General features: G+C 45.3%; 1 protein-coding gene across 2 annotated transcripts in view; it reads left to right on the top strand.

Moving 5' to 3' along the window:
* The first annotated feature begins 336 nt into the window (after positions 1–336).
* Znf106 (zinc finger protein 106) overlaps positions 337–15,853 on the top strand; it is a 52,407-nt gene continuing 36,890 nt past the window's right edge. Inside the window, exons 1-3 of one of the 2 annotated variants that reach the window (XM_042687879.1) lie at positions 337–458; positions 6,884–6,969; positions 11,403–11,464. In XM_042687879.1, the coding sequence (XP_042543813.1) occupies positions 6,886–6,969; positions 11,403–11,464 (146 nt within the window). In that variant the 5' untranslated portion in view covers positions 337–458; positions 6,884–6,885. The remainder of the gene's footprint in view (positions 459–6,883; positions 6,970–11,402; positions 11,465–15,853) is intronic. The other variant, XM_042687880.1, reaches the window with a different exon arrangement.

The raw sequence follows: 15,853 nt of genomic DNA, 5'->3' as shown, positions 1-15,853 counted from the left end.
TGCCAATAATGAGAGACTTGGGAAAAGAGTAGAAACTAGAGAGAGAGGGTGGAGGTCAGAAAGAGCAAGGCGAATGGAAAAAGGTTCGACCCCAGGCGAGGTGTGGCAGGCCTTCCACTTCCTCCATTCCTTTGGCAGAAAGCTTCTTCCCCTGTTGTCCATTGTTCACCCTCTGGTGTTCAAATAAAGTTAAAAAGTCTTTGAAAAGGGCGGGGTAGGAGGCGGGAGGAGCGCGACGACGCGGCGGCGGCAGTGTGCGCCTGCGCACTGGTGGCGGCGGCCTCAGTGCCCGGCGGGGGAGCGGGGAGAGGGAAGAGGGAAGCGAGGTGTGGGGAGCGGGTCCCGGGCGGGCCGCGGGACCCAGAAAAAGGCGAGAGGGGTGTCTCCGGGTGGGGGGAGCCTCCTCGCCGGGACTCTCGGGAGGCCTGATGGAGTAAGAAGAAGGGTCGGCTGTGAATGTGAGTCTGGAGGGGCCGGCCTGCGGGGCCGCGCCCGGCGGGGCGGTCTGTCCTGAGGTGCAGGGGTGAGGCTGCGGGGCCGTGCGGGGGGCGGGAGGGAGGTCGGGGCGCTCCCGCAGGCCGCGACGCGGGGAACCCACGCCCGTCTCCCTCGCGCGCGGAGTTTTCCTCCCGGCGGGCGGGCGGGCGCGTGTGGCCGCGGGGTACGGACCCTCTTCGGGGGCGTTCCGGCTCTCCTCACACACGGCCTCCGGAGGGAGCGCGGCCCCGAAGCCGGGACCTCCGCGGGGAGGTCGCTGAGGCGACTTCGGGCCTCCTCCTCCTCCTCCGGGCTGGATGCATGTGCGGGGGGGCGCTGGGGAACTCCGGGACCCTAGTACTTTCAAGTGATGGTGGGTTTCAGACCATTCGACTGACAATCTCCGTTCTTTTCCTTCCCCCCACCTACCCCCGCCCCCCATTTTCTTCTCATCCTCACTCTTCGGTGGTGGGATACGTCGTCTCTTCATAGCAACTAATTATGGAGCGTTTCCCGTGTGTGCGTTTTCTAATAGTTAGCACCACTCTCGGGGAGCGATTCCAGAGAGGAAATGCTCTTTCCCTTCAATCTGGTTCATACATTCTCTCTCAGAGGAAAATTGAGCTATTTGATCGTGAAGCTGGAGATTTTACCCGTCCACTTGAGGTTGTCAACCTTTATAGTTACAAGAAGTTTTGCTTTTGTTTGTTTTCCCTGGGAAGGATACTCGTAGGAACATAAAGACGTAAGGCCTCTACCATTCTGATCGTACAAAATACTATTTATCGAAATGAACTCCCGGAAATGGAAGCAAGGAGGGGAAAAAAAAAAAAAGGTTTTCTTCTTTCCTAGCAAATGAGTTGCTTTATCACGGTAATGGCTTCATGAGTTGATTTAAGGTTACTAGGTAAGAGTTTAGGCATGGTTCTCAATTCTATGGGAAATCTTACAATTTGTATTAAGCTCTGAAGTCAAGTTTGGCTCAGAATGAAACTTGGGACTTGTCAGCTACTACACATTTGCCAGTACACTCAGGTGTGTCACAGAAATTTAATGAGATCTTGTAATGGATGATAGGTGGGTTTTTTTTTGGGGGGGGGGGTTCTGGCAGCATATTTCAGTTGAGGTTTTTGAGATTCTGCTTATCTTGCTAGGGTAATTGGTAAAATTAATCTAATATACTGCCGAAGCTCACCTTTTTTTCTGTTACACTGAAGTGGGTGTTAGATATTCTAAGTACTTGTACTGAGAAAGCAAACTGTTAAAATAGTTTCTAGGGGCTGGGAAGGTGGCTCAGTGGTAGAGGGCTTGCCTTGCATGCCTGAGGCCCTGGGTTCGATTCCTCAGCACCACATAAGCAAAAAGAAAAAAGCCGGAAGTGGCGCTGTGGCTCAAATGGTAGAATGCTAGCCTTGAGCTGAGGGACAGCGCCCAGGCCCAGAGTTCAGGCCCCACGACCGGACCCAAAAAAAAAAAAAGTTTCTAGAGTGCAATCAGAGAATGGTAGGAGAAGCACACACGCGTGCGCGTGCACACACACACAAATACCCAACTCAGGCTAGCTGAGAACTCAGCCCATACTGGCCTTGAATTCAAGATCCTTCTGTTTCATTTTCCAGTACTGAGATTAGGTGTGTAAACCCTCACTCCTGGCTTTAGGAACTTTGTTTTTCCTTCTGGTAAAGGGGATTGAAAGGATTGAAGCCTTGAGTTTAAAGTACTCTTTCACAGGAGCCACACCCCTAGCCCTTTTGTTTGTATTTTGATTTAGAAATAGGTTCTCCTCTGCCTTTGTTCAAACTGGCTTGGAATTTGTGATCCTACTAGCACCTCCTGAGTAGGTGGCTTAGCTCTTTGGTGACGATGCCAGGTTCTGGGAGGGTGTGTGTGTGTGTGTGTGTGTGTGTGTGTGTGTGTGTGTGTGTGTGTGTGTGTGTGTGTGTGTGTGTGTGTGTGTGTGTGTGTGTGTGTGTGTGTGTGTGTGTGTGTGTGTGTGTGTGTGTGTGTAGGGGTGTGTGTGTGTGTGTGTGTGTGTGTCTGGGAGCTCCGTGTGTGGGTTCTGAGAGGGGTGTGTGTGTGTGTGTGTGTGTGTCTGGGAGGTCCGTGTGTGGGTTCTGGGAGGGGTGTGTGTGTGTGTGTGTGTGTGTGTGTGTGTGTGTGTGTCTGGGAGCTCTGTGTGTGTGTGGGTTCTGGGAGGTGTGTATGTGTCTGGGAGCTCTGTGTGTGTTTGTGCGCGTGCGTGTGCGCGCATGCTTGAGTGCATGTGAGCACGTTGATCCTGGTGCTTGTGTGTGTGTGTGTGTGTGTGTGTGTGTGTGTGTCTGGGAGCTCCGTGTGTGGGTTCTGGGAGGGGTGTGTGTGTGTGTGTGTGTGTGTGTGTGTGTGTGTGTGGGTTCTGGGAGGTGTGTGTGTGTCTGGGAGCTCTGTGTGTGTTTGTGCGCGTGCGTGCATGCTTGAGTGCATGTGAGCACGTTGATCCTGGTGCTTGAGCTTTTTTGCCCTAGGCTAACACTTTTGTCACTTAATTTACAGCTCCGCTTCTAGTTTTTTTTGTGGTGGTTGTTCTTTTTTGGGGGTGGTTACTTGGAGGTAAGAGTTTCATGGACTTGCCTGCCTTGGCTGGCTTTGAACCTATCTCAGCCTCCTGAGTAGATAGATTACAGGAGTGAGCCACCAGTGCCTGGCTCTTTGATTTATTTTCCTTTTGTTTTTATGATACTAGAGTTTGAACTCAAGACTTCTTACTTTGAGCCATGTCCCTGCCCCCCAGCCTTAAGTAGTTTTTAAAGACAATTTCAAAATGGCCTGGGGAAAATGTGAAAGAATCCAACCTGGCTGGTTTAGAATCCATTAACATTTGGGCGCCAGTGGCTCACTCCTATAATCCTACCTTCTTAGGAGGCTGAGATCTGAAGATTGTAGTTTGAAGACAGCTTGGTCGGTCAGGAAATTTGTGATTCTTTTTTTTTTTTTTGTCGGTCATGGGGCCTGAACTCTGAATCTGGGCGCTGTCCCTCAGCTCTTTAGCTCAAGACTAGCGCTCTACCACTTGAGCCACAGGGCCACTTTTAGCTTTTTCTGCTTATGTGGTGCTGAGGAATCGAACCCAGGGCCTCATGCTTGCAAGGCAAGCACTCTACCACTGAGCCACCTTCTCAGCCCTTGTGAGATTCTTTTTTTTTTTTTGTCAGTTGTGGGGCTTGAACTCTGGGTCTGGGCGCTGTTCCTCAGCTCTTCAGCTCAAGGCGAGCGCTCTACCACTTGAGCTACAGCGCCACTTCCGGTTTTCTGGTGGTTTATTGGAGATAGGAGTCTCATGGTCTCTCCTGCCCGGGCTGGCTTTGAACCGCGATCCTCAGATCTCAGCCTCCTGAGTAGCTAGGATTACAGGCGTGAGCCACCAGTGCCCGGCTCCTTATGAGATTCTTATACCCAGTTAACCCACGAAACACAAGAAAAAGAACTATGGCTCAAGTGGTAAGAGTACCAGCCTTGAGTAGAAACAGCTAAGGGACAGTCCCTAGGCCCTGAATTCAAGCTTCAGTATTGGCGTGTGTGTGTGCGCGCGCATGCACGCGCACACACACACACACACACACACACACATTTAAAGAGGAAGAAGTGGTGGCCAGATGCTGGTGGCTCCTGGCTGTTGATGGCTCCTCAGGAGGGGCTGGGATCTGAGGATCATGGTTCAAAGCCAGCCCAGGCAGAAAAGTTCCCATGAGACTAATCTCTAATTAATCACTCAAAAACTGGAAGTGGTGCAGTGGCTCAAAGTGGTAGAGTGTTAGCCTTGGGACAGCACCCAGGCCTTGAGTTAAAGCCACACAACTGACCAAAAAAAAAAAAAAGGAAAAAGTAGTGATTGCTATACATCTAGATTAGGGCAGATATAGCCTAAAGAAAAGCAAGAAACAGTGGTTGATGTCAGTAGACTTGGTTCTGGGATCTGTGAGGGGTATACATATTGTGTTTTACATTTAGATTAACAATGAAAAATAAGATTCATTTGTATAGCCAGTGAATAAAAGCATCTAGACAAACAGGTTACTTATGAGAACCCTTAATTACATATTTAGCATGTTGAATGAATTGCTGTTTGAAAACTTGTAGTTTATTATGGTTTTCTTTTGCATGATCTCTGTTTATTTGATGGAATTGAGGTTTGAACTCAGTGCCTTATACTTTATTGGCAAGTGCTCTATCAAATGTCTACTACTTGGACCATATGCCCTGTTGAAACCCTTCCCCTTGCCCCACCCCTTTTTAAAAATCTAAAGGAGACCTGGGAGCCTGTGGCTCTTGCCTGTAATCCTAGCTACTCTGGAGGCTGAGATCTGAGGATCACCCTTCAAAGCCAGCCCAGGCAGGAAAGTATGAGACACTTATCTCCAATTAACCACCAGAAAACCAGAAGTGGCTCTGGCTCAAGTGGTAGAATGTTCTTGAGCTGAAGAGCTCAGGGACAGTGGCCAGGCCCAGAGTTGAAGCCCCACGACTGACTAAAAAAAGAAAGAAGAAAAAAAAATCTAAAGGAGACATCAAAGCTAAGCAATAGTGGCTGATCATACATGTTAATTTTAGCTACTCAGGAGGTTAAGATTTGGAGGATTAAGGATCCAGGCCAGACTGGGTAGATCAGTTAATTGGTTAGGACTTCTATCTCCAAAATAAGCCAGCAAAAAAAGCAAGGGAGGAAGTGTGATAGAGCACCAGCCTAGTCAGCTCAAGACCTTGAGTTCAAACCTCCCTACAGCTTAAAAAAAAAAGACTGTCAAAACATGTCAGGTGATTCTTTTTAATTGTTAGGAAGAATAAGCCAGCTCTGTATGTGCTAATATTCAGTGATCTCCAAGACAAAATGAAAAAGGGTTCAAAAAGGATATGCATATTGCAATCATTGGGATTTTTTATAATATATATATATATATATATATATATAGTGTCAATGTATGGGCTTCGAATATTTGTGGAAGATAGAATTATAGAGATGGAAAGTAGAACTTGGTTGCCAGGGTAGAGAAGGGGAGATGGGAAATTATTATTTAATGGATACAGAGTTTGACTTTCTTAGGACAAAATTAGTTATGGAGATGAATAGTGCTGATAGCTGCACAAGCAATAAGTGTAAGAAAGCTGAAGGATCTATATTAATATCGGATAAAATAGACTTTAAAATAAATAGTATTGCCAGAAGTGCTGGTGGCTCTTGCCTGTAATGTAATCCCAGCTACACAGGAGGCTGAGATCTGAGATTCATGATTCAAAGCCAGTCTAGCAAGACAGTCTATGAGAATCTTATCTCTACTTAACCAACAACAACAAATAAAAGCCAGAAGTGGAGCTGTGGCTCAAGTGTTAAGAGTGCTAGTCTTGATTGAAAAAGCTAAGGGACAGAACCCAGGATGGGACCCAAGTTCAAACTCCAGCCCCCCAATAAAAAAGTATTGCCAGACATAATGAGATCATTCTCTAATGATTAAGAAGCCAATTACTCAGGAAGATTTAATCAATTTAGAAACCTCCAGAAGGCTCGTGGCTCACTCATGGCTGGCATGGTACTCTGTCACTATATGGATGCTCAGTGACAGGAGGGGAAAGACATGTCTTAGGCAGGTGGTGGCAAAATGACAATATTGTTTTGGCCATTTATGGAAAATGACTGACTCAGGAGCTATGCAAACCATAAGGAGGTAAAGAGGGAGTAAGAAGAGTGAGGAACGGTAGACAATATAAAAAATTATAGGGGTTCAGAGAAGGCCTCCCCATTAAGGCGTCCCCTACACACCTGATAGAAATGAGAATGTGAGCCGTGAAAGCCATAAGGAAATCTTAGTGAATATTCCAGGAAGAGAGAACAGGCAGTGTAGAGCCCTAAGGTGTGAGAATCCTGTGCTGAAGGAATAGCAGGAGAGCAGTATGCCTGAGAAGGAGTAATAGTGGGACAGTGGACAGGAAATGAGAACAAGACTGTTGGTGATGACAGGGACTTGGAGTTTTGTAAGTAAGTTAGGAAGCCATTGAGAGATTCCCAGCCAAGGAATAAAATGATCTAACTGAATTTGAAAAATATCCTATTTTGAGAATCTTGGGTTAAAGTTTCTAGAATAGACTGCAAGGGAACAGTAGACACCAGGGAGTCAGGTCATAGGCAGAGGCTATGGGAGAGGTAGTTGGAATAAAGTAGGACTCAAGGTTTGCTGATGAGAGAGGCTAATGGGATGAGAAAGGGAGCCAGGATGACTCTCAGAGTCAGCTTAGACTCCTGGAAAATAGGAATTTCCATTTATTGAGATGCAAAATCTGGGGGCGGAGTAGAGTGGCCCTACATTATTGGCCATGTTAAGATGAATTAAACGTTTCTATGAGGGAAGGGTTACTAAATGTTATGTCCTCATTGCAGGTATGACGTTGAGTGCTTCAGATCTGATCACTATGGTACGGGAACGAAAATGCATATTGTGCCACATTGTGTACAGCTCCAAAAAGGTAATAATAATGGAAGGGGGAAAGAGTCTGAACCTTTATGACTAATAGTTTTTTCAGAGACATTATAAAATAAAATTCAAAGTGTACACTACAGCAGACGTGATCTTAATGGCATGATACATATCCATCCACAAGGTGGAGGTATTGTTCAAAGCAAAAGGACTCTATGAACTATAACAATTCTTGGGAGGTGGACTGGAGTAAAGGTCTAGTTGCTGGTAAAAAGGCCTCATTTTGAATGGTACTGGTGACTCACACTGATAATTTGAGGATCTGAGTTTGAAGCTATCCTGGGCAGAGAAATCTGAAAGACTCTTATCTCCAGCAAAAGGCCAGAAGTGGAGCTGTGGCCCAAGTGGTAGAGTGAAAAAGCCTTGAGTGACAAAGCTCGAGTATGAGGTCAAGCCCCAATGCTGGCACCTACAAAAGAAAAAAGACTCAGCTGATTAAAAGTTTTGTCTGGGGACTCACAGGACTAAGTACTTTTTTAAAACAGTAGGGAACTTATCTTAATTATTTGGAAAACAGTTGTCACTAACATTGATTTCTTGGAGCTGGAGAAGAGTTTACATACAACTTTAGGAAAGGCTCAGTGAAGTGTTTTTGAAAGTCAAAAATCTATTGCAGTGGCGCTGTAGCTCAAGTGGTAGAGCACTCGCCTTGAGCTGAAGATCTGAGGGACAGCGCCCAGGCCCAGAGTTCAAGCCCCACGACCGACAAAAACAAAAACAAAACAAAACAAAAAGTAAAAGTTATAGGCTGGGAAGGTGGCTCAGTGGTAGAGTGCTTGCCTTGCATGCATGAGGCCCTGGGTTCGATTCCTCAGTACCACATAAGCAGAAAAAAAGCCGGAAGTGGCGCTGTGGTTCAAGTGGTAGAGCGCTAGCCTTGAGCTGAAGAGTTGAGGGACAGTGCCCAGGCCCAAAGTTCAGGCCCACGACTGGACCCAAAAAAAAAAAAAATCTATTGCATATAGTTTTGAATAACTTTTTTAAAGTTCTTTTTTTTTTTTTTTTTTTTTTGTGGGGCCTGAACTCTGGGCCTGGGCACTGTCCCTCAGCTCTTCAGCTCAAGGCTAGCACTCTACCACTTGAGCCACAGCACCACTTCCGGCTTTTTTCTTTTTGCTTATGTGGTGCTGAGGAATCGAACCCAGGGCCTCAGGCATGCAAGGCAAGCGCTCTACCACGGAGCCACCTTCCCAGCCCTAAAATTCTTTTTTTTTTCTCATGTTTTTATTTTGGGTACCGTCGTGGGGCCTGAACTCTGGGCTTGGGCGCTCTCCCTCAGCTCTTCAGCCCAAGGCTAGTGCTCTACCACTTGAGCCACAGCGCCACTTCCGGCTTTTTTCTTTTTGCTTATGTGGTGCTGAGGAATCAAACCCAGGGCCTCAGGCATGCAAGGCACGCGCTCTACCACTGAGCCACCTTCCCAGCCCTTTTCCTCTGTTTTTAAGTAGACAGGCACTCTACCATTCGAGACACATACCGTCAGACCAGAATAATATTTTCACAATAAGTAAAATACAGAATTGGTTTTTATTTTGGAGTAAATCCAGATAAATGACTACTGTTGAAATAATTTAGTTGCATTAGAAACAAAGCCCATTTAAATTTAGCTACGGAAAAGAGGAGTTGCCAGGCACCCTAGGCACCTGTGGCTCACGCCTATAATCCTAGCTACTGAGGAGGCTGAAATCTGAGGATCACAGTTCAAAATCAGCCTAGGCAGGAAAGTCTGTGAGACTCTTACCTCCAGTTAACCACCAGAAAACTAGAAGTGGTGCTGTTGCTCAAGTGATAGAGCACTCTCCTTAAGCTGAAGAGCTGAGGGACAGCACCCGGGCCCAGCTCCACAACCGACAAAAAAAAAAAAGAGGAGTTGACATATGGATAGGAATCTAAATTATAGAAAAAAAAATTGAAGAACAAGGAGCTTAGGGTCTTGAGATAAGATGATGTGTGTATTTATTCATGGGTTTTATGTCCATGACCATGTCTTTACCTGTGTCAGTGTCATAGTCCATGGTTGGTCAGTTAGGTCACAGGTAAACATCTGTCCAGATGAAGCACTTAGAGATGGTAAGGAAGTGGTTGTCATCTAAAGGAAGAGTTTTGCGTCACAGCCCTGTGTCTGCCTATAGAGGATAACTTAATAGAGGGTTGTTGATGATGCTGTTTCTGACAATTGAACAACGCATAGTGAAAAATCTCAATGCAGTGGATGCTTACGGCATAACATGGCATTCGAAACGTTGGCCTTGGTGTCACATCTGCCCTATCCAATTTGACCACTTGATTTTCTTTTTTTTTTTTTTTGGTTGTGGGGCTTGAATTCTGGGCTTGGGCGCTGTCCCTGCGTTCTTCAGCTCAAGGCGAGCGCTCTACTGCTTGAGCCACAGCGCCACTTCCAGTTTTCTAGTGGTTTATTGGAGATGAGTCTCACGTACTTTCCTGCCCGGGCTGGCTTTGAACTGTGATCCTTAGATCTTCGCCTCCTGAGTAGCTAGGATGACAGGCGCGAGCCACCGGCGCCCGGCTGCCCACTTGATGTTCTATGATCACATTTAGCCCCTTAAAACCCAGCTCCAGACTTGACACGTACTCATCAGAGAAGTTTCTGTGGATGGAGAAGTGATCTTCTCTGCCTCCTTGGGTATTCCTGAAGTTTAAGTGAGAAAGTAAATATTTGAGACACTTACCACAAGGGAATAGTAAACAGTAACACTTAACAGTTGCAGTAGCTATTTATTACCATATACATATCCATCAGCTATCAGTGACAAAGGGAAAGACATTTACAGCTTTTTTTCCACTTTGCTTCCCAGGATGTCTTTGAACTGTGATCCTCAGATCTCAGCCTCCTGAGTAGCTAGGATGACAGGTTTGAGCCACCAGTGCTATTTACAGCTCTTTTGAGAGAAAGGGGGACAGGGGAGGTTATTTTGTTTGTATTTTACTTTGATTTGATTTTTCTTTTGAGCTAAGGTCTTGCTTTATAGCCCAGGCTGTACTCAGATTTACCTTCTGCCTCCTGGGTACTAGTATTATAGGCATGTGTCATACCCAGCTGTGAGCATTTTTTTTGGGGGGGGGGGGGGGAATGGCAATCCTGGGTCTTGAATTCAGGGCTTAGATGTTGTCTCTGAGCATCTTTTTTTTTTTTTTTTGGCCAGTCCTGGGGCTTGAGCACTGTCCCTAAGCTTCTTTTGCTCAAGACTAGCACTCTACCACTTGAGCCACAGTGCCACTTCCAGCTTTTCCTTTTTATTTGGTACGAGGAATCGAACCCTGGGCCTTCATGCATGCTAGGCAAACTACCACTAAGCCACATTCCCAGCCCCTCTGAGCATCTTAAGCTTAAGGCTACTGCTCTGCCACTTGAGACATAGCTCCATGGAAGCTATGTCTCATAGTAGTTTAGTAATTTAGTGTCATTGGTAGTTTAGTGGAGATAAGAGTCTCAGATTTTCCTGGCAGCGTTGGATTTGAACCATAATTCTCAGATCTCAACCTCCTGAATAGATAGAATTACACACATGAGCTACCAGTGCCCAGTTAAGTGATAGCTTTTCCACAGATTTTATTTTTCTATTCTCTGGGATGCAGAATCTAGTAAATGGTCTGATCATTAGATCCAAATAAATCAATTTGGGAAAAAGGGACTGGACAGTGAAGATGAAGTAGTGTTTGAACTGCTGATAATGAGGTAGAATATAACCTACAAGTTCCTTCTTAACCCTTGCTTAGTTCCAGCCATTTTGAAAAGCCACTTAAAAAGTGAAAAAAATTGCTGGGAGCCAGTGGCTCATGCCTGTAATCCTAGCTCCTCAGGAGGCTGAGATCTGAGGATCGCAGCTCAAAGCCAGCCCCGGCAGGAAAGTCCTTGAAACTCTTAATCTCCAATAAACCACCCAAAAACCAGAAGTGGCGCTGTAGCTCAAGTGGTAGAGCACTAGCTTTGACCTGAAGAGCTGAGGGACAGCGCTCAGGCCCAGAGTTCAAGCCCCACGACCAACCAAAAAAAAAATGAAAAAAATCAGAAACAACCCGGGTACTGTCACTTAGCTTTTTCAAAGCCTAAGGCTGGTGCTCTGCCACTTGAGCCACAGCTTTGCTTCTGGCTTTTTGCTGGCTAAATAGAACTAAGTTTCACTGACTTTACTGTCTCAACTGGCTTCAGACTGTAATCCTCAGATCTCAGCCTCCTGAGTGGCTAGGACCAGTATCTGACACAGCGAAAGAGTTTTTAAATAAGGAACTAATGTCAATATTATATTTAGAAGAGTAATCACAAACTTGTTATTAAATACACGTGGTCACAAAACTTTGACACAAGGCTCTTGATCCCCAGGTAGTGCTTGAATAGGAACAGTGAAAGATTTTCCCCAAAGCAATCCCACTTAGTTTAATCTGCTTTCTTTAATTTTGAAGGAGATGGACGAACACATGCGGAGCATGTTGCATCACAGGGAACTTGAGAACCTGAAGGGCAGGTATGGGAATGGCTCTCTTCCTTCCATAAGCTTGAGATTGTGGGGGATCTGAGTGCTGGTGGTGCCTGTCGGCTCATATTTTATACTAAGCCCTTTCATCGTGAACATCGTCCTTCGCCGTAGAATGATTATTTAGAGTTAATGCCAAACACACGCGTTTGGCATTCAGTTGGGATAAACCTCTTGGTATTGTGCGTCCACAAGCATGTAGAGTCCACAGCACCTCTGGCGAGTGGAGGAAAAGGAAGGGTGAGCTGGGATGCTCCTGTTCTCTGATTAGTACAGTGTCTCGTTCCTACAAGCCACCTTGCAACTCAGACATTTCCCACTCTCCCTTTAGCAGTGTCGCAAGACTATTAAATACTATTGTGGGAATACTCAGAAAAGCCAAAGCCGGTTAGATGGTACTGAATCTCCTTAGTGTAAGCAAAATGCGAACAACAGACCTTCAGTGTATTTGGGGATCCGCTTTTGTTGCTCTAAGCTTGAGATGTTTAAGGGAAGCCAGTCTAATAAGTAGGCAGGTTTTAAAGGGAAATGTAGCATGCACAGTCCCTCTCCCTTTTTTCACCCATGGATTGTTGTTGATGTGTTGACTTTTGTGGATTGAAGTGTGGAGACTGAACATTAGTACTGGGAATCTGAGAGCTATGAACTTATATTTCATCCCCTGAGAATCAGTTGAAAGTTTTCATTAGGGCTATCATCCTGAGTCATAGTAAGACATAGGTTTTAGGTTGTGTGTTATTCAGCTTTCAGCCTCTTTAGCATATTAGGGGAATTTTGCCCATTTACATAGTGTGGCGGTTATGTTTAATGCCAGTATTAAGAGGATTTCACTCAGATTTAATGTCATTAACTTTGGATTATATGTGTGGTTTATTTTATTTATTTTTTGATTGGTCATGGGGCTTGAACTCTGGGCTTGGGCGCTGTCCCTGCGCTACTCAGCTCAAGGCGAGTGCTCTACGGCTTGAGCCACAGCACCGCTTCCAGTTTTTTAGTGGTTTATTGTAGAGAAGAGTCTCACAGAGTTTCCTGCCTGGGCTGGCTTTGAACCGTGATCCTCAGATCTCAGCTCCTGAGTAGCTAGGATTACAGGCGTGCGCCACAGGTGCCCAGCTAGATTATTTTAATATTTATAAATCCCATTGCTGATACATTTCCTTCTGTATTTCACCTTATTCTGAGCTATTTAACTGCCACCTGCCCCATATGTACTACAATATAATTATAACAGTGAGGTAAATAAGCAGTTACTTGAAACAGATCTCAAACATAGCTCACTGCCTTGGAGCATTTAACCTAAATACAGTCATCGTTAGTTGTAGGGTAGGGAAAAATACTCAGCAATTCTCGCTCCTTTTTCCCGTCATCTCCAATTTGTGACGATTTGCTCTCCATTTACTGTTTAAATATTGGCTTTCTGATATTAAGACTCCCTGGCAATAGTAGCCTCTATCACTGCTAGTTGTGACCTGGTTCAGAATTGTAAGGTACATATTTTAAAAGTTTTGAATGCAGGGGCTGGGAAGGTGGCTCAGTGGTAGAGTGCTTGCCTTGCATGCCTGAGGCCCTGGGTTTGATTCCTCAGCACCACATAAGCAAAAAGAAAAAAGCCGGAAGTGGCGCTGTGGTTCAAGTGGTAGAGTGCTAGCCTTGAGCTGAAGAGCTGAGGGACAGCGCCCAGGCTCAGAGTTCAGGCCCCACGATCGGATCAAAAAAAAAAAGTTTTGAATGCAAACTTGAATGAGAAGTAATTGGGCCTCTTTTGTTCACAATTTTGGACATCTGGAGCATTTCCCTGCTTTTTTCTAGTGTATTTGTTCAGATGTGTGGTCTAAAAGTGGTTTCTCCAGATAGAAGCTATTAAAAGGCTTAAACCTTTATTTATCAAGCAGCTGTTGTGGTGTAGTTAGAGCAAGCTTAATAAAGAAAAGCTTATGCAGAGTATCTTAAGACTGCCTTTCACACAAGAGAGGAAATTGTGTGGTAACAGGATGGAGCTAATTTAAGCTCTTTTAAACACTCTGAGGAAGATTATTCCCTTTACAAAACAATCATTTTCCTATTGTTATTTGTGTACGTAAAGTATTTAAGCCAGTTATTAAGTAAAAGAATTTGAAAGTAACTATTTCCCAATAAAGTATTATTTAATTTGCAATTAACTTTTCTGAACACCGCATGAGAAAGTTTGAGCAGGCATTGTGTGTGGAGCGGGCAGGGGTGTATGGCTGTCCTGGACACACTGAGTTTTCAGAAGATATGGTTGTCCTACCCTGTTTCTTCTCCAAACAAATATACTTGCCCTCCTTCCAAAAGTTTCTTACAAAGTTTTCAGAACTAGACACAAAAAAATGTTCAGGATTTTTTTTTTTTTTATAAGATCATTTTTGGTGTTAACTTTTATATTACACTTAACACAATTGTATCCTTTTTGGCAGGATTACTAATTTTTTTTTATCAAATACCTTTGGAACTGTGGTTATATTTTCCCTCACAAAGATATTTATTGTTTGTTGGTTTTGTTGGTGGTGGGGCTTGAACTCAGAGCCTGGGCTCTGTGCTGAACCTTTTTGCTCAAGGCTAACCTGCAGTTACTTTGAGCCACTGCTTCACTTCTGTTTTGGTAATGTTTAGAGATAAGAATCTCAGGCTGAGAAGGTGGCTCAGTGGTAGAGCGCTTGCCTTGCATGCATGAGGCCCTGGGTTCGATTCCTCAGCACCACATAAGTAGAAAAAGTTGGAAGTGGCGGTGTGGCTCAAGTGGTAGAGCGCTAGCCTTGAGCTGAAGAGCTGAGGGACAGCGCGCAGGCCCAGAGTTCAAGCCCCACAACCGGAACCAAAAAAATTTTTTTTTAAATAGTGTTTAATGTCTATTAAGTCCCTATCATGTACTGGTTCTTTGGGGATTGTAGAGTGTGTGGATCTATGATTATGGATTATTACTTTCTTGTGTGGGTATGTCCGTACTTGGGCTTGAGCTCAGGGTCTGGAAATTGTCTCTTATTCTTGCTTAAGGATGCTTTTCTACCACTCAAGCCACATTTCTACTTCTGGCTTTTTGCTGGTTAATTGCCAATAAAAGTCTCATGGACTTCCTGGACTGGCTTTGAACCTTAATCATCAGATCTCAGCTTCCTGAATAGCTGAGATTACAAGTGTGAGCCACCAGTGCCTGGCTTTAGATGGTTACTTTTTTTTTTTGCCAGTCCTGGGGCTTGAACTAAGTGCTTAGGCACTGTCTCTGAGCTTCTTTTGCTCAAGGCTAGCATTCTACCACTTGAGCCACAGTGCCACTTCAGGCTTTTTCCTGTTCATATGGTACTGAGGAATTAAACCCAGGGCTTCACGCATGCAAGGCAAGTGCTCTACCACTGAGCCACTTTACCAGCCCACTTTTTTTTTTTTTTTTTGTCGGTCGTGGGACTTGAACTCTGGGCCTGGGCGCTGTCCCTCAGCTCTTCAGCTCAAGGCGAGCGCTCTACCACTTGAGCTACAGCGCCACTTCCGGTTTTCTGGTGGTTTATTGGAGATAGGAGTCTCACGGTCTCTCCTGCCCGGGCTGGCTTTGAACCGCGATCCTCAGATCTCAGCCTCCTGAGTAGCTAGGATTACAGGCGTGAGCCACCAGCGCCCGGCCCCAGCCCACTTTTTTTTTTTTTGTCATTTGTGGGTCTTGAACTCTAGGTCTGGGTGCTGTCCCTCAGCTCCTTAGCTCAAGGTGAGCTCTCTACCACTTGAACCACAGCACCACTTTGGTTTTCTGGTGGTTTATAAGGGACTTTCTTGCCTGTTCTGGGTTTGAACTGTGATCCTCAGATCTCAGCCTTCTGAGTAGCTAGGATTACAGGCATGAGCCACCATCGCCCAGCTCCTAGGTAGTTACTTTTAATGGAATTGAATTCTGCAAACCTTGTATTACATTCTTTAATGCTTAAAATGTTGGTGGGACCTGCCAGTTATCTGCCTGTGTCTCTCTTTGTGCTGGGAACGAACCTGGGTTGAACCTGGGTCGTATGAACCCAAACACTTTACAGGTGACCTCCACCCCAAGCTTGTTGCTTGTTGGTTTTTTTGTTTGTTTGTTTTTTGGTTAGTTGAACTTAAGGCCTGGGTGCTGTCCTTGAGCCTCTTTGTACTCAAGTACTCAAGGCTAGCACTCTACCCCTTGAGCCACAGCAGCACTTCTGGTTAATCGGAGATGAGAGTCTCAGAGACTTTTCTGCTCAGTCTGGCTTCAGGCCATGATCCTCAGTTCTCAGCCTCCTTTGTAGCTAGGATTGCAGGCATGAGCCACCAGTATCCAGCTTTGTTGGTATCTTTAAACAGATTCTGATGCCTTGAACCTAAGAAAAAACTCTGCATCTTAGGAATTAACAATAACAT

The sequence above is a fragment of the Dipodomys spectabilis genome, unplaced genomic scaffold, assembly GCF_019054845.1.
Source record: "Dipodomys spectabilis isolate Male_0828 unplaced genomic scaffold, ASM1905484v1 ptg000108l, whole genome shotgun sequence".
Classification (NCBI taxonomy): Eukaryota; Metazoa; Chordata; class Mammalia; order Rodentia; family Heteromyidae; genus Dipodomys; species Dipodomys spectabilis.
The sequence above is the reverse complement of the archived record's forward strand: the minus strand, read 5'-3'. Positions and strand labels throughout refer to the sequence as shown.